General features: G+C 50.1%; 1 protein-coding gene across 2 annotated transcripts in view; it reads left to right on the forward strand.

The window, feature by feature from the left end:
* Nucleotides 1–7,185: 7,185 nt before the first annotated feature.
* TMEM135 (transmembrane protein 135) overlaps nucleotides 7,186–18,996 on the forward strand; it is a 203,680-nt gene continuing 191,869 nt past the window's right edge. Inside the window, exon 1 of one of the 2 annotated variants that reach the window (XM_077341408.1) lies at nucleotides 7,186–7,546. In XM_077341408.1, the coding sequence (XP_077197523.1) occupies nucleotides 7,406–7,546 (141 nt within the window). In that variant the 5' untranslated portion in view covers nucleotides 7,186–7,405. The remainder of the gene's footprint in view (nucleotides 7,547–18,996) is intronic. The other variant, XM_077341407.1, reaches the window with a different exon arrangement.

Here is an 18,996-nt window from a genome sequence, read left to right on the forward strand (position 1 = left end):
TACATACAGACTCTGAGATGCTGGGATTTGTGTGCCTAACTAGCTTCCATAAATAACATGAAGTACTCATGCGCCAAGAGAGAGGCCTCATTCTCACTGAGGTGCTAAGCGTCGTCCAAGGTAGTTATCCCCTCAGACAGCAGAGGGGGAATCTCTGATTTGCCCGCTGAGCCATTCAAACTGTCTGCACTTAGACAAGCAGTGATCAGAGAAAAGAAGAAGAGTTGGTTTTTATACCCCACCTGAAGAAGCCTCAAAGCGTTTTACAATCCCCTTCCCTTCCTCTCCCCACAGCAGACACCCCATGAGGTAGGTGGGGCTGAGAGAGCTTCTGGAAGGGCTGCCCTGTGAGAACAGCACTATCAGGACTGTGACTAGCCCCAGGTCACCCAGCTGGCCGCATGTGGAGGAGTGGGAAATCAAACCTGGCTCGCCAGATTAGAAGCCGCAGCTCTTAACCACTACACCAAGCTGGCTCTAAAAGTGGTCAAAGTATAAAGTTACCCCTTACACAGTAATTTCCTATCCATGGGGACTTGACTGTGTGTGTCAGTAAGAAATATAGACTCCACATTCCAGGTACAGCTTCTTCACCTCTGTGAGCACTGACATTGAGGGACCATGTAAAAGTGGTGCCATTTTTGGAAACATTGAGTTCTTCCCTCCATCAGAGAAGCAGGAGTACCGTGAGAGCGCTAGATGATTATTTTTTGGCCTGGAGCTGGAGATGTCCCAGAAGAATATATAAAATGCAACCCTAAACAGAGTTACACCCTCCTAGGCCAAATGCAGTGAACAGATTTAGAAGGGTGTAACTTTGTTCAGGATTACATTAAACAGCCTCTTAGAGCCATAAACATCCAGTCCTTGAGCTGGGAGTGGACCGGTCCCACCAATAGGCTAAGCTGCTAAACTGACAAAACAATGCCGAAATAAGAGAATTAGAGCTGGAAGGGACCTCCAGGGTCATCTAGCCCAACCCCCTGCACAATGCAAGAATTCACAACTACTTGCCTACCCAAAGTGACCCCAATTCCATACCCAGATTATGCCCCCCACCATTGAAAGCCTGTTTTTTGGGGGGGAGGGGTGGAATGCAGAATATACATAACTAAATATTTTATTTTTATACTGCCCCATCCCTGTTTGCTTGGGGTGGTTAACGGCATTTTAAAATTATACCTTTCTTTAATTCGCTAAGGGCTAAGTTGGTGGAGTGTGGGCGTGGCCTGTCCGAGGCAGGGTCCAATTGCGCGTCTCAACTGGGCCCTGCCTCTAACAGGCCACACCCACTCCCGCCCACCCAGCCAGGGGCTCTCTGCTGGCATTGCTGGCAGTTTGCCCCGGACGCTACTCAGGACACATGTAAGTGCCCTGGGGGTGGGGGCCTCCATTCCCATTCGCCCGGAGAGGATTTCTTGGCCCAATGGGAAGCTGCCACGGGGGACGGGGGCTTTCCCTTCTACTTCGGGCTGCCACGTGAAGATCCGTTGTAGTCCTAGGAAAATTCTAGCCCCACCTGTAGATTATGAACCCTACTTTCAGTTTCCTATAGGTTTTCTGTAAAGTGGGGAAAAGCCAGAGACTGAGAATGAATGGTTCGGAATGCATGGTTTAGATAGAATCCCTTTGGTGGCTCTCAACAGTCAATTCTTTTCTGGGGGGGGGGAGCCTTTTGCCTGTTTTCTAAAGTGGAAAGAGTTACGATGAACTATAACACCCTTCTAGCCCCTTCCAGAATATCTTTGCAAGAAAGGATACACATTTATGGTTGGAGAAAGTCCAGCGTTCTACAAAACTGCAGGATATTACTGAGAATAACAATTCGTCCCTTATTTATTTTGGAAAACTGACATCTGGAAAATGGGAACGGCTCCAGTTAATTCTCTTACCTTGAAAGATCAGTAGACACGAGGGTATTTTGAGATCATGTGCTATACTTTTAAAGGGGAGAGAACAGAACAAATAACATATACAGTCTCACGCCATAAAGAAACCGCTTTCCAACAATGCGAAAGGTCTCCAGCGTTTAGCACCAAAGTTTGGAAGAAATTCAGAGCAGAGGCGGAAATTCTCTGTTTAAAGGTTCCCTGCACGCTTCGCCTCTGTTCTTGAGCAACCAAAACTCATGTTATACCTCTTTCAACCTGGATAGCGATCTGTACCCAGAGGGGCGCGTTGCATATGCAGCTACACCGCTTGGATGACGTAAAACCGACTCCAGAGGAATGCATCGGGCTGCAAGCTACCCAGTGCAGCTCTCCCCGGGCGCTGGCTCTGTTTCCCTTATATACACTTGCCAGATTTCATGTGTGAATTGGTCCCTGCTTCTGGAAACAGAGTTAACGTGTTCTAAGGAAGCCGGATAAAAACTGGCATATGCTGAGCTGGCTTGGCAAAGAGATTTTATTTATTTGCTCGACAGGTTGATGCAAGCTCTCCGGTATCTCGGAACTCCCCCCACCCTTGCTGTGCGCTTCTGCATGGGTATTTTGGGTGGTGATTTCCTTGTACAGCACACTGAAGGGCTGTAAACATTTTTTAAAAGCACTTAGGGAAGGCATTCACCCTTCGCTGTACAAGCTCTAAGCATTCAAGGGCACTGCTCTTCCCTCTTAACCACCTTTCCAATTATGCTGGGTCACTGTTTCTCTCTCTTTTTCTCTCTCTCCATCCCTCCCTTCCCCTTCCCCTTCCCCTTCCTTCCTTCTCTTTCTATCCATCTATCTGTCCCTCACAGGGTGTCTGTTGTTGAGAGAGAAAAGGGAAGGCAATTGGAAGCTGCTTTGAGACTCCTTTGGGCAGAGAAAAGCAGCAGGTAAGAACCAGCTCTTCTTCAGTAATCTGAGGGCTCTCTCAGCCTCACCTCCCTTACAGGGTGTCTGTTGTGGGGAGAGGAAAGGGAAGGCAATTGGAAGCTGCTTTGAGACTCCTTTGGGTAGAGAAAAGCGGCATCTAAGAACCAAGTCTTCACGAATCTCAGGACTCTCTCAGCCTCCCCTCCCGCACGGGGTGTCTGTTGTGGGGAGGAAGGGAAGGCAATTTTATGCCTCTTTGAGACTCCTTTGGGTAGAGAAAAGCAGAATATAAGAACCAACTCTTCTTTTTCAGTAATCTCAGGGCTCTCTCAGCCTCCCCTCCCTCACAGGGTGTCTGTTGTGGGGAGAGGAAAGGGCAGGGGACTGTAAGCTACTTTGAGACTCCTTTGGGTAGAGAAAAGCGTCATATAAGAACCAACTCTTCTTCAATTGGGGCTACAAATAGCATACTGCATTGTAACGTAATGTAATGAATCGATTCATTTGAACTCTTGTGCTGGAGAAAGCTTCTACAGGTTCCATAGGCAGCAAATGTCACAAAGGAGGAAATACGACAGCGCATGAATCCTGATCTATCACTTGTAGGTAAAATCGTGAAACTCCGGCTCACTTACTTCCACCCCATCATGTGATCCATCTCAACGGAGAAGGCAATCAGGCTAGGACTGGTCAGTGGGGAAAGGAAGCAAGGACGACAGATGGTTGGACACCATTTATTTATTTATTTAGATTTCTATACCGCCCATTTCTTTGCAGTTCTGGGCGGTTTACATTGAACATTATATAACTTACATGGAACGATATACAGACTGTAACATCAACAACTTTCAAATAAGGCATCGAAAGATTACAAAACCACATTCATAATATATAAATAACAATTAACCGTAACATTGGGAGGTTAATTCTTTCAGTCATGGAGGGGGCGTTTGGGGGACCAGCAGGTGTTCTCAGTCGGTCGGCCTCAAGCGAATGCCTGGTGGAAGAGCTCCCTCTTGCAGGCCCTGCGGAACTGTGGAAGTTCAGGCAGGGCTCTGATCTCCTCAGGGAGCTTGTTCCACCAGGTGGGGGCCAGGACCGAGAAGGCTCCGGCCCTTGTAGAGGACCGACGTGCTTCTCTGGGGCCAGGGATCCGCAGCCAGTTGAAGGTGGTGGAGCGTAAGACACTTTTGGGGGTATAGGCAGGGAGGCGGTCTTTTAAATACATTGGGCTCAAACCGCGTATGGCCTTAAAGGTGATTACCAGAACCTTAAGCTTGATCTGGAATTCAACTGGGAGCCAGCCATCTTGGGATCTCCATGATGTTTTAGTGAGAATTCTGGCTGCAGCATTCTGCACCAGTTGTCGTTTCCAGATCAAGGACGATGGTAGGCCCGCATAGAGCAAGTTGCAGAAGTCCAGCCTAGAGGTGACCGTTGCGTGGATCACTGTGGCTAGGTGCTCTGGGTCCAGGTAGGGCGCTAGTAGCTTGGCTTGGCGGAGGTGGTAGAATGCCAGCCGTGCTATCTTTGTGACCTGGGCCTCCATTGTAAGGGGAGCATCCGGGATCACGCCCAGGTTCCTGGCGGTTCCATCAGAGTGGACACCAGCCAGGATATTGCACAGCTGAGGGAGGTGGTGGGGGATTGGGGTGGGGGCTGTGCCATTGGATAGCCAGTGTTGTTACCGAATGGCTGACGACAACAACAAATAATGTCATGTGTACTGCGGAGTGTGCGATCTGTATGGCCTCCGTGCCAATTTTGTTTTCAATTAACTTTTAAATCCCACAGGGATCTTCAAGATATATTTGGTCTTATATAACCTGTGAAAGAAAAAGATTTTAATTTCAAGACATTCTACCTTTATTTGGGAAGGTTGACCCACCCCCTCCCAAAGTGGCCAATGACGGGCCTGAAGGGGTGGAAAGTGGAGGGCCATTTAAACATTTGCAGTCCAAGGTTCCTTTGACTCCTGGGGTTGTGTAGCAGGCGGGTGTGGCCATCTGACTACACTTCTCGGTACTTCGAAGCCTGAAAAATATTTCAGCAATACCTCTATGGTCAAAACGTTGTCCAGGGGACTACCAATGATCACTTTGGGGTCAGGAAGGAATTTTCTCCAGGTCTGCATTATTATTCAACCCTTCCTTCAAAGGGCAGGACCCGTTGTTCTTCCCTCTTGTTTTATCCTGACAATAACCCTGCAAGGTAGGCCAGGCAGAGAAAACATGACTAGCCTCAGGCCATCCAATGAAACTGATTGGGAATCTGAACCTGAGGCTTCCAGATGTTAATCTGATATGCAAGCCACTGGTGCTAGTCTTCCGTGGTGTAGTGGTTAAGAGTGGCGGCTTCTAATTTGGCAAGCCAGGCTTGATTTCCCGCTCTTCCACATGCAGCCAGCTGGGTGACCTTGGGCTCATCACTGCCCTGGTAGAACTGTTCTGACTGAGCAGTCCTATCAGAGCTCTCTCAGCCCCACCTAATCCACTGGGTGTCTGTTGTGGGGAGAGGAAAGGGAAGGCGATCGTAAGCCGCTTTGAGACTTCTTCGGGTAGAGAAAAGCGGCATGTAAGAACCAGCTCTTCTTCTTCAGCAATACTGCTGCATCTGTACACTTGCCAAGGACTGAGCTTGAGATCTGAGGCAGGATAGTAGCTTACAATGCGACTGATCAATGCGTGTAGTGAAAAGTGGAGTGTAAAAGCCAACTCTTCTTCTTCATGTTAATGTACCTCGGTTTGACAGCCGGATGGGATCCTTTTCCTTTTTGACTGGGGCCCTTGCTTTCATCTGTGCCACTCTCACACCCCCGGCCAATTAAGCACCTGCAGCCCCAATTAATGTGTTCATCTTTCTGGTGCCACAGGACTCTTGGCCGCCTTATTCCACGTCATTCATGTGCTTTGCCGACACTGCAAAAGCTGCTTGTCGGCTTCTGTGTTAGAAAGGCCTACATAAATGCCTCTAGCAAGTAGATGTTAATGCTGTACTTAATGGGCACAGGATTACCGCCAAACCTGGTTGCTGTGGGCAGAGGGATGGGCACACAACGTCTGGGGCAGGCGCCAATTCCTTGTCAGAGGCAGCCTCTTCCTTGATACTCCTCTCCTGCAGATACTGCTGCCAACAATTGTGGGTGCGTCGCATATTACCCCCCCCCCCCTAATTTGGCGTTGCTTACACCCGACATTCCTTACAAAGGTCTAGCTACATGCATACATAGTGAATCTCTTTACATTCTGATGTTACCTGACCTGAACCGAATAGGGAAGGGCAGGATACGTAAAAATAAAATTATTACATATTTGACTTTTATTGGTTGCACTGTGCATGCTTTGGCGTGCCGAATATATTTCTGGTGGCACCTTGGGATGCCACTTGGGTGCTGCGCGATTTCCTGGACAGGAGTCCATAGTGTACACTCGGGGAGTGTGTGTGTGCATATCCATGTGCCTCATGTACAGATTGTTACTCTGCAACCGGCCCTGATTGCATGTGTTCACATCCTACTTCTTAAAAAAAAGAAAGAAGCAGAAATAGATGAATTGGGTTTTGCACCCTGCTTTTCACTTCCTGGAGCCCCAAAGCAACTTTCCCTCCTCCTGTTCACAACCAACACCCTGTGAGGTGGAAGAAGAGCTGGTTTTTATATCCGGCTTTTATTATTATTATTATTATTTAATTTTTTAGACCGCCCTTCTCCAAATAGGTCTCAGGGCGGTTTACAACATAACAGTTAAAACACAATAAAATCCCCATAAAACCCCCAATTTACAGCAACAAGTCACATATAACATATAAGCGGCGGTGGTCACAATTCTGATCGTATTTACTCGACTTCCCCCCAAGTTCAGCCTGGTGGGGAGAATAATATTCAGAAGAGGGTGGCGCCAATGCAATAGATCTAACATCGGAAGGAGTTCCAAAACAGCTCACACACCCCTTTCCCTTCCTCTCCCCCACAACAGACATCCTGCGAGGTAAGGGGGGCCGAGAGCTCTGGGAGAACTGCCAATGAGTTCTGAGAGAACTGTAACCAGCGCCAGGCCCCCCCCCAGCTGGCTGCACGCGGAGGAGCGGGGCACCAACCCCGGCTCTCCAGATCACAGTCCGCCGCTCTTGTTTCCTCTGCGGGAGGAAAAAAAACAGCATTAATCAAATTACCGTCCCCCCCTACGGGCAAGGCGGCGGGGGAAGGCTTTGCAGGCGCGCGCGCGCCAACCAACCAGCCAGCCAGCCAGACCAGGTCGCCCCAAGGACAAGCCCGGGAGGGGAGCGGCGCACGTGCCGGCAGCCGTCGCCCCGCCCCCTCTCCCCTTCTGCCCTCCGATTGGCCGGCGCGGCTCACGCGAGCCCAGCCCGGCGAAAGGGGGACGAGGTGAAGGGGAGGGGCCGGCTTGGCCGAGAGTAACCCCGGCCGGCTTCCCCCGAGCCGCCCCGCGCGGCCGGGCGACTGGCGCGCGCATGCGCACTTGGGCGCGCCCGCGCGCGCGCTCCGTCCCTCCTTCCTCTCAGCCGCTCTCTCTCTCTCTCTCTCTCTCTGCCCCCCTCCCTCCTCCTCCTCCGTCCGCCCCCCCCTCCCCGGTCAGCGCGAGATCAAGATGGCGGCGCTGAGCAAGTCCATCCCCCACAGCTGCTACGAGATCGGGCACACCTGGCACCCCCACTGCGGGCGGGCCTTCCTGCACATCACCCAGGGGGCGCTGGGAGAGTCGCTCCGGATCTATGGGACCCTCTACCTGGTGAGCCCCCCTGGGGGGGAAGGGGTGAGGGGGGCCGGGGCTGGAATGCACCCCTGCAATGACAGCCCACCTCCAGGCTTCAGGGACCAGTTTCCCTGCAGGAAAAGGGATGCTTTGCACGGGGCATTTCATGGTATTGCACCCCCTCTGGGTCTCCAGGGGGGAGCTGGGGACCCCCCTGGAATTGCAGCCCATTTCCAGCTGCAGAGAGCAGGTCCCCTGGAGAAAGAGGGTGCTCTGGAAGGTGGATTTGATGGCATTGCGCCGCACTGGGGTTCAGGGGGGTGCCAGCCTCCAGAGGGAATCTGGGGATCCCTTGGAATTGGGACCCAGCTCCAGACTTCAGAGATCCACCCGTCCTGGGTAAAAGGGATGCTGTGAAGATACTGATGTACCCCTCTGAGGTTCAGAGGAGCTGGGCATCCCCCGAATTCCAGCTCCTCTCCAAACTACAGAGATCAGTTCCCCCAGAGAAAGAGGAAGGGTGGTCTTTAGGGCAGGGGTAGTCAACCTGTGGTCCTCCAGATGTCCATGGACTATGATTCCCATGAGCCCCTGCCAGCGTTTGCTGGCAGGGGCTCATGGGAATTGTAGTCCATGGACATCTGGAGAACCACAGGTTGACTACCCCTGCTTTAGGGCATTGTACCCAGCTTGGATCTGGCCACCCTACATCCCCACTGTCAACTCTAGAGTCTTGTTGGGGAGGCAGGCAGTGAGAGAGATGGAGAGGAGTTGTGTGGACAGAGGATGCTGATGCACTTATCTTGTTGGGTAACAGGATGAGATCCAGTGGTTAGGAGCTGTGGGAAGGAATCTGGGGGCTGGGTGGGCTTCATGGTGTTGGGGTAGTGCTATATACATGTGGAAGGTTGTTTGTGCAAGGAAAAGCATATTGTTTGCAAGGGAAAGGTTTCTGGGTTCAGTCCCTGGCATCACGGAGCTTCAAAGGTCAGGTTGTAGGATGGGCTAAACACCTGAAGCCAGTCAAGTGGAGAGTGAGTGAGGCTGTGGCTCAGGCAGGGCATCAGCATAGCATGTTGAAAGTTCTTCCGTTCAAAGGGCCCGCTTTTAGGTTATGTGGAAGACAGAACCTGGGGAACGGCTGCCGGTCAGAGTTGGCAATCCTGACCTAGCTAGACCAAGATCTATCAGATGGCAGCTTCAGGTTTTCATGTCGATCTTTCTGGAACAATTAGGTGTAGTAATTGGGTTGATAGCTTAAGAGCCAAATGCCTGAAACAAGTCTTGTACGTTCTAGAGAATTTGAAAACTTGCACGCTATTTTGTGTCCTTCCATGACTTTTGTGCCCACCCTCCCAAGCTGTGCGTTTCTGATTTTCATTCAGTTTTGAAGAACACAGGAGACGTAAAGGTAAAGGTATCCCCTGTGCAAGCACCGGGTCATGTCTGACCCTTGGGGTGACGCCCTCCAGCGTTTTCATGGCAGACTCAATATGGGGTGGTTTGCCAGTGCCTTCCCCAGTCATTACTGTTTACCCCCCAGCAAGCTGGGTCCTCATTTTACCGACCTCGGAAGGATGGAAGGCTGAGCCAACCTTGAGCCGGCTGCTGGGATTGAACTCCCAGCCTCATGGGCAAAGCTTTCAGACGGCTGTCTTACCACTCTGCGCCACAATAGGCTCTTATTCAGGAGACGTACTAAGGACAAAAAATGTCCAGTGTCATTGGACAGTTTCGGTGGTATCTGAGAATACTTCAGATATCCGAAGGGTGAGAGGCTTGTTTGTCAGTCTTTGGCTTTCGTTAGGCCTGATATCTTATGTAAGGGCTCCCCGGTTCATCTTTGCCTCTATCAGTAGTTGTTCAAAGTCCAGCTCTAAGCGATAATTCTCTTTGCAGCCCGAGAGATACAAGCAGATTTGAAGGTTGGGTATATGAGCGATGGTTAGAGTACGCACGGCGTGGTAACAGAAAATGAGCAGAGAGTCACCGTCTCAAACCTTAGCCTTGGCCGTAAGCGTGGTTGATGGCTTCTAAGCAAGCCACTGCTTTACTTTGCCTCCTTTGGCAAAGTGGGTACAATGAAGGTGTCTTGACTTGCAAGGACTGTTATATGGATTACCAAGAACTTGTACGTGATTACTTTTGCTTTTTTAAACTCATGTGGCAGGAGACTTGCTCAAAGGCGCTCCGCAAACATGGACGGAATCTCTATACGCTGCTCTGTGCATTATGTCATGCTATCTTTCTTGTTTGACAGAGGCTTAAACTATGAAAACATGCCACCTTAGTACAGTAAAAGCACTCCCTTAAGCTATGTATTAACAAAGTGCTGGAGCATTCTTCCCCTCTCCTGGGGAATCCACTGAACACTTGCTTGTAAACTGTGCATGCGTGAACCGGAAACCTGTAGCTCAGGGGTCCCCGACCCTTTTGAGCCTGTGGGCACATCTGGAGCTACGACACGGCACGGCGGGTGCGGCAACAAAATGGCTCCCGCAAAATGGCAGTGGCAGGAGGTGGAGCGAACCACAACATGATCGCCATAGCGTCACTTCAGTAACTTGGGGGAGGTGCTTGTGCTGTCGTGGCAGCTGCCAATGTTTAAAAGAAACTGCATGGCCAATGAAATCGTCCTATTTGGCCCCATCCACTTCCTAAAAGGATTTGGTTCTCATGATGTAGCCAGTGAGTTAGAATCATAGAATCATAGAACCATAGAGTTGGAAGGGGCCACACAGGCCATCTAGTCCAACCCCCTGCTCAACGCAGGATCGGCCCTAAGCATCCTAAAGTTGTGTAGACTGTCCTCGGTATGGCTAGCTTTGCACAGTCTTTTGATGCGTCATTATCAACATTGATTGTGTATGTGCTGGTGGGTTGTTGTAAATATCCTTTGTAAATAGCCAAACTGGGGTTCTCCAGATGTCCATGGACTACAATTCCCATGAACGCTTGCCAGCACTGTCAGAGGCTCATGGGAATTGTAGTCCACGGGCATCTGGAGAGCTCCCATTTTGGCCACCCCGGGTATATGGTATGATGAGCACATGAGGGACAAATGCTCCTTAGGGAAAGAATGGCTTTGGGTACAAAGAACTCTGTCCTTAGCTTTCCAGTTGGGAAGATAGCCCTCTCTTTCTGAAGCCTTGCAGTAGGCCGTCCACAGTACCATTTTTTCCTCTGCCAAGCAGTGACGATGTGGGTGGGTGCCAACGTCAACACTGACCTTCAAAGTCAGTTTTGAGGCTGTTTATCACTCTGTCCAGCTACATTCCCTCCAAAAGTAGCAAACTTGGTCAGCCTGGCAGTAGAATGTGCTGTCGAGTTTCAATCAGCTTAATGGTGACCCCGTAGAGTTTTCAGGCAGAAACAACCTGAAATGGTTGTCTATTGGCCACCTCTGCGTAGCAATGATTTACCGTATTTGCCGGCGTATAAGACGACTGGGCGTATAAGACGACCCCCCAACATTTCCACTCAAAATATAGAGTTTGTCACATTACATTACAGTACTATGGGCCACTATGGGCAGCTATGTCTATCCCAACTGAAGTGCACCCGGCGTATAGGACGACCCCCTCACTTGGAGGCATGTTTTTCCAGGGGGAAAAAAGTAGTCTTATACGCCAGCAAATACTGTACTTCCTTGATGGTTTCTCATCCCAGCATCCAGCATGGCCAACACTGCTTAACTTCCAAGATTTGATGAGACCAAACTAGCCAGGGCTGGAGTGTCAGGAACACGTCGGAAACCATGGTCAGGACACGGCTTTTGGCCTCGTAATCGTTTTATCTGTCTCGTACAACTATGTCATGTCTGCTGCAAATTTGCTCTTGAACATGTGCTGTAATTTGACGCATGGAATGCTTACAAAGTGAAGACTGTGAACCAGGAAGACAGCCGTAAGTCTCTAGATAGAAAAGGAGAAAGAAATACTATACCCATATACATCAGGGGTAGTCAACCTGTGGCCCTCCAGATGTCCATGGACTACAATTCCCATGAGCCCCTGCCAGCGTTTGCTGGCAGGGGCTCGTGGGAATTGTAGTCCATGGACATCTGGGGGACCACAGGTTGACTACCCCTGCTCTATAGGACAGCCCTTCAAGTATTTGAAGATTGTTATCCTATCACCTCTTAGTCGCCTTCTCTCCAGGCTGCTCCCTCAACCAGATACCTGAAGCGTAGCTGAGTCATTGGATGGTGCTTGGAGAATAATTAGCGTGCCTCTCTTACAGACTGCTCATTGAAAGAAATAGGTTTTTTGAAGACTTGCCATAGTGGTAATGACAGGTTTTCATTATGAATCCCTGAAATCACCCATAGACAATTTCGGTCACCCTTGAACCGATGGTGAAACGGCACTTCACGTATGTTCTACTGTCAGTACGTGGTTGTGGTTTTGGATTTTGACCAGCTGTTGAGCAGATCTGGTGGATTGACTGAAATGGTTGCAGGGAACTTATTTTCAACATCTGCAGCCTGCCTCTAAGTTTATTTTTCCTCCAGGAGAAGGGCGGCCTCTTTGCCAAGCCGTCATCTGAAGTTTGTTCTTTCCATTGAGCTTTGATGCATGCCTGCTGTGGGATGAGCAATGGCTCATTTTTCCTGCGGTAATTTGTCTGGAATACGCTAATGGCTGTTCGCTCAAATTTATCTACGTCGGGTTGGCCTGCGATGGTTTTGATCCTTGTACTGCGTCGGTGCCAGTAGCGGTGTAGGGAACAGCTCAACGAGGAGTTTGGAGGGTGTAGCCCACATCTTCTGGTTCATGTGATTATGACCCCTCTGTGTGAAAGAGACCTTGGGGTACTTGTGGATTGTAAGCTAAACATGAGCAGGCAGTGTGATGCAGCGGTAAAAAAGGCGAATGCCATTTTGGGCTGTATCAACAGGGGCATCACATCAAAATCACAAGATGTCATAGTCCCATTGTATACGGCACTGGTCAGAGGAGAGGGTACAGAGGAGAGCGACGAGGATGATCTGGGGCCAAGGGACCAAGCCCTATGAAGATAGGTTGAGGGACTTGGGAATGTTCAGCCTGGAGAAAAGGAAGTTGAGAGGGGACATGATAGCCCTCTTTAAGTATTTGAAAGGTTGTCACTTGGAGGAGGGCAGGATGCTGTTCCCGTTGGCTGCAGAGGGGAGGACACGCAGTAATGGGCTTAAACTACAAGTACAACGATATAGGTTAGATATCAGGAAAAAATTTTTCACAGTCAGAGTAGTTCAGCAGTGGAATAGGCTGCCTAAGGAGGTGGTGAGCTCCCCCTCACTGGCAGTCTTCAAGCAAAGGTTGGATACACACTTTTCTTGGATGCTTTAGGATGCTTTGGGCTGATCCTGCGTTGAGCAGGGGGTTGGACTAGATGGCCTGTATGGCCCCTTCCAACTCTATGATTCTATGATTCTAGATGTCCCTGTTTCTTCCAATCCAGGACAAGTGCCTAGGGATAGGGCGGGCAGGAAGAAATTAACCGGGAGGAAGGAATTAAATGGCGGAAGCAGGGGATGGGAGGAGAAAGAGAGGCGTGAACAGGAAGGAAGCTGGCGACAAACCACCCTGCCTGATTCAGAGGAGTGGACGTGTTGGCCTGAAGCTGCAGAATAAAGTTCGAGCTCATCTAAGGCCAACAATCATATAATTATTTTTAAACTCAATTTTATCCTCACCACAACCCTGTGAGGCTGAGGAGCACATGACTGGCCCAAAGCCACGCAGAATGCTTTGGAATAAGGATTCAAACCTGGGTCTCGGGAGACACTGGACTGAAACTTTGTTAAAGCACCCTGTCAATGGTGCATTGAAACAGCTGGAGTCATGGAGTTATGCGAGAGCTGCCCAGGAGGGTATGTAGCATTTCCCAGAAGTTCAGATGGATGCTGGCCTCTGTAGACATCACCTGGTGCTCCACAGACCTAGTCTCTTTCTCTACAATGGAAACAGTAAAGGATCGATTGATCACCTGGCTCCTGCATTTTACTCCTGGGCCCACTAGGCATCTGTGTTTCAGTTCAGATGGTTGATTCGGATACTATTTTGACTCATCCGGTCCGAATCGATGTTCTCCCCAGCAGTTGTACTGAAGCAGCCTTGGCCGAACCGCGATTCGCCATGCTGAGGATCGGGCAGTTAGAAGGGACCGAAAATTTCCTTTTCCATCTCTTCCATGGTCCGGGGGAGGGGGGGGGGTTGAGGAAGAGGCATCAAATTTCAAATAAATTGGACCAAGAGTTCCAATTCTATGGGAACCCAAGAGGGCGCCCCCATCTGACCTCTACTGTTTCCAATGGCAAACGAAAGGGTGCAATACAGCCAGACGACACTTTAAAAGAAGGTCCCAGGAAAAGTTCTTCTTTGCCTGAAGACAGCCTAGGCTACAAGGTCTCGGGGGCAACTGAGTGGACAGGACTTTACACTGACACAGCAAGGAACGTCTCCCTTGGTTAATAACTTCTAAGTAGAGGCCAGCTGAGCAGGGATGGGAAGGAGCCCGGAAAGATCAACATCACATTAAAACCTGAACTTGCAGCATTCAAATGAAGTTTGCCGTGAGGTTTTATAGTCCACGGATGCGGAGAGGCATGCTCTCCTCTCCTGAGCCTATGGTCTGCTCCTCTCCGCTGCTAAATAGAAGGAGAAGCAGGTCAGTTTTATACCACCCTATGATGATAGGATGACTGCATTAGGACTGCACCTCTTGGTTAAAGGTAAAGGTATCCCCTGTGCAAGCACCGAGTCATGTCTGACCCTTGGGGTGACGCCCTCTAGCGTTTTCATGGCAGACTCAATACGGGGTGGTTTGCCAGTGCCTTCCCCGGTCATCACCGTTTACCCCCCAGCAAGCTGGGTACTCATTTTACCGACCTCGGAAGGATGGAAGGCTGAGTCAACCTTGAGCCGGCTGCTGGGATCGAACTCCCAACCTCATGGGCAGACAGATTCAGACAGCATATCGCTGCCTTACCACTCTGCGCCACAAGAGGCTCTAACCTCTTGGTTACGAGACAACAAATTAGGATTCCTAGAGCTGCCCTGACGTGTTGGCCCAGGCTAGGCCAGTCTCAATATCCAGCTTGGTGTAGTGGTTGGGAGCGGCGGCTTCTAATCTGCCAAACCAGGTCTGATTCCCCACTCCCCCACATGCAGCCAGCTGGGTGACCTTGGGCTTGCCACAGCACTGATAAAGCTGTTCTGACCGAGCAGTGATGTCAGGGCTCTCTCAGCCTCACCAACCTAACAGGGTTGTCGCGGGGGGAGGAAAGGGAAGGAGATTGTAAGCCGCTTTGAGACTCCTTTGAGAATTGGCGCCTCTGTGGGTGGGCAGGGAGTGGTGAATTTCCTGCATTCTACAGAGGCTGGGCTAAATGACCTTTGGAGTCCCTTCTAACACTATGATCCTATGATTCCATCCAATCAACCCTCCGGTAGGGAATGAGGTGCCAATCAGACGCAAAAGAAATTCCATCTAAACATCCGCAAGAAGTTCCTGACCGTTAGAGCGGTTCCTCAGTGGAACAGGCCTCCTGAGGGCTCTGTCAGAGCTTTCTCAGTTCTGCAGGGCCTACAAGGTGGAACTCTCCTACCAGGTGACTGGTTGATGCCAGGGCAAGGAAGATCTGTTTGGCCTCACCTGCAAACACCTACCTTGTCGCAGGGAGCTAGGTTGAATGTGGTTATTGGGACGGGCTTTTATTCCTGATCACTATTATTGTTATTTTATTATCGCTGTTTTACTTATTCTGCTGCAAAATGCCGCAAATCAGCTGGCCCGAGAGCAGCGGTCCACAAATCTAATTCATAATAAATATTGATAGAATAAATATTCTAGCTGTATCAAGAAGCAAACAGTGACTCACACAAGCTCCTCCCCTGCCACAGATTTTGTTAGTCTTCAAGGTGTTCATGAGCTCTTGCTCTCATCTACATTTCATTTCTACAGTTCCTCGGCTACATCAGATAAGGCTAGTAAAGGATAAAGTTAATTAGTAGTATTGACTCTGTGGTTCAGGGTGAGAGACGTGTGTAAGGACTGCCAACCAACAGGCTCATGTTTATTTCCATCCTTAGCACCATGTCTCAGAAAGTCAAGCTGTTCTCCAGAGGTGACTGCTTCTGAGGCCGTGCCCACCCCACCTTCCTGAAGCATGAGGACTGTGCCACTTAGTGCTCAGAAGAGCCAGAGGCTGCTTCCAAGCCACTGAGTCAGCATCACTGTGCCAAACAGACCCCTCATTCCCAAAAGTCACAGGTAGAAAAAAATGGAATCATAGAATCATAGAGTTGGAAGGGGCCATACAGGTCATCTAGTCCAACCCCCTGCTCTACGCAGGATCAGCCCTAAGCATCCTAAAGCATCCAAGAAAAGTGTGTATCCAACCTTTGCTTGAAGACTGCCAGTGAGGGGGAGCTCACCACCTCCTTAGGCAGCCTATTCCACTGCTGAACTACTCTGACTGTGAAAATGTTTTCCTGATATCTAGCCTATATCGTTGTACTTGAAGTTTAAACCCATTACTGCGTGTCCTCTCCTCTGCAGCCAACAGAAGCAGCATCCTGCCCTCCTCCAAGTGACAGCCTTTCAAATACTTAAAGAGGGCTATCATGTCCCCTCTCAAGCTCCTTTTCTCCAGGCTGAACATTCCCAAGTCCCTCAACCTATCTTCATAGGGCTTGTCCCCTTGGCCCCAGATCATCCTAGTCGCTCTCCTCTGTACTCTTTCAATTTTATCTACGTCCTTCTTGAAGCGAGGCCTCCAGAACTGCACACAGTACTCCAGGTGTGGTCTGACCAGTGCCGTATACAACTAGTTGCACCGATCACTCCAAGCTGAGAACGTGGCTTTCTGGGCCTCTCCCAGATGGCCAAGACAGACTCACTGGAGCAAGCGGCCTAAGGGGACTGGATCGCAGGGTTGTCGTGGGGATAAAATGCGGATGTGGTGAATGATATCAGCTGCTTTGGGTCTCTGCTGGGGTGGAAGGCGGGCTTCTGTGCTGTTCTTTTTACGCCTTCATTTTATTAGCTGCAGATTCTATCTCCAGTGGTCAGAGCTTGCCTCACCCTCCCTTTCCTGTGCCGATGGGGAGAGGCTAGTTTGGGCACCTCTTCCTGGACTCTTTGTGCCTTAAAGACGGAGTAATGAGTGGTTAGGCGAGAGCAGCCTTGGCTTGAGTCAGGGAAATCTGGTTCCTGTGGCTGAGAAACTGCTGCTCTGTAATTTTCTTTGGATGCTTCTGAACGTTCCAACTCTGCTCGTGTAGCACTTCCATCCTGCATTTCCCCCTTCCCCTTATTAGGGCTACTTGTTTTGTTTTGTTTTGTTGCACATTATTAAACTCCTGGGTACAAGTGCACATGGTGGCGATGGGATTCATAGCCCTACAGCTGGTTTTGTCAACTGCTTTACCGTTGAGAAACCCCTGGAGCATTCTTTAGGCTCTGAGGAAGCCCAGAAACGGGGCAGTTGTGGATAATGAGAGCCAGTTTGGTGTAGTGGTTAGGAGTTCGGACTTCTAAACTGGTGAGCCGGGTTTGTTTCTGCACTCCCCCACATGCAGCCAGCTGTTCTGACTGAGCAGGAATGTCAGGGCTCTCTCAGCCTCACTCACCTCATAGGGTGTCTGTTGTGGGGAGAGGAAGGGGAAGGCGTTTGGAAGCCACTTTGAGACTCCTTCGGGCAGAGAAAAGCGGCATATAAGAACCAACTGTTCTTCTTCTTCAGTAATATCAGGGCTCTCTCAGCCTCACCCACCCCACAGGATATCTGTTGTGGGGAGAGGAAAGGGAAGGCGATTGGAAGTCACTTTGAGACTCCTTCGGGTAGAGAAAAGCGGCATATAAGAACCAACTCTTCTTCTTCTTCAGTAATCTCAGGGCTCTCTCAGCCTCACCTCCCTCACAGGGTATCTGATGTGGGGAGAGGAAAGGGAAGGCAATTGGAAGCCACTTTGAGACTCCTTCGGGTAGAGAAAAGCGGCATATAAGAACCAACTCTTCTTCTTCTTCAGTAATATCAGGGCTCTCTCAGCCTCACCCACCTCACAGGGTGTCTGTTGTGGGGAGAGGAAGGGGAAGGCGATTGGAAGCCACTTTGAGACTCCTTCGGGTAGGGAAAAGCGGCATATAAGAACCAACTCTCCTCCTCCTCCTCCTCCTTCTTCTAATATGGTTGGGGCCCCTCCCCTTCCCACCCCCTCCAGCACCAGATTAGGAGGGGGGAGCAAGTTGACATGACCATATATGTCATTTCTTTAAGAAATGTAAAAAAATATACTAAAAATTAATTGACTTCCACCCATGCGGGAAACCCTTTCAGGGCTGTCAAGAACCCAGGTTGAGAGAGCCAGGCCTACAGCCTTAAAAGGTTGTGTATATATTGGGCGGGGGGTGTTCCCTTCACGTTGTAGGTGATCCCATCGGATTTTCAAATTAAAGAGACATCTGGAGGTGGTTAGCCATGGCCTACCTCTGCATAGCGACTCTGCACTTCCTTGCTGGTTTTCCATCCAAATCTTAACCAGGGCGTAGTCTCTGAGATTTGAAGAGCCTGGACTAGCCTGGGCTGTCCAGATCAGGGCTTAGAAGTAAAAAGGAAAAGAAATTGCTGTATTTAATTTCAAAATGAAGAAGAAGCCTGGTTTTTAGGCCCCGCTTTGTGCTACTTGAAGGAGACTCAAAGCAGTTTACAATCGCCTTCCCTTCCTCTCCCCACAACAGAGGTAGGGTAGGTGCGGCTCAGAGAGCTCTGACAGAGCGGCTCAATCAGAACACCCCTGTTAGGGCTGGGACTGGCCCAAGGTCACCCTGCTGATTGGATGTGGAGGAGCAGGGAATCAAACCCAGCTCCCTAGATCAGATTAGCTCCCAGCTCAACCACCACACCAAGGTGGCTAGTCCCTATGTGCAGGGGTAGTCAACCTGTGGTCCTCCAGATGTTCATGGACTACAATTCCCACGAGGCCCTGCCAGCAAATGCTGGCAGGGGCTCGTGGGAATTGTAGTCCATGAACATCTGGAGGACCACAGGTTGACTACCCCTGCCTAGGTGCATTGTAGCATGCATGCAGACGTCGCCTACAAAAGGCCCTGCTCAGGTGAGCAAATGTCGTGGAGCTTTAGGGGGAGAGACGGGCTTGCAGATATGAGGGTCTCTATGCCATGGAAGGTTTGGTGTGTGATACCCAGTACTTTAAATCGAGCCCCGTAACTGATGGGCAGCCAGTGGAATGACAGCCAGTGGAGTCATGTTGACCTGCCCCTTCCCTCCTGAAATGGCCAATGACGGGCCTGGAGGGGGTAGGCCAAGGAGGGGCGCTGGGTGGGCATGCTCTCAGTCACTTATACAGCATTGCTAGTGAGCACACTGACCTTCAGTCTGCCAATCACGTTATCAACAAGGCAGGCTTTCACGCTGGCCAGAGTGCGCAATGCTTCTTGTTATCATTTGCAGCTTAGCATGTCTTAATTGCGCTGGT

The sequence above is a fragment of the Paroedura picta genome, chromosome 6 (genome assembly GCF_049243985.1).
Source record: "Paroedura picta isolate Pp20150507F chromosome 6, Ppicta_v3.0, whole genome shotgun sequence".
Classification (NCBI taxonomy): Eukaryota; Metazoa; Chordata; class Lepidosauria; order Squamata; family Gekkonidae; genus Paroedura; species Paroedura picta.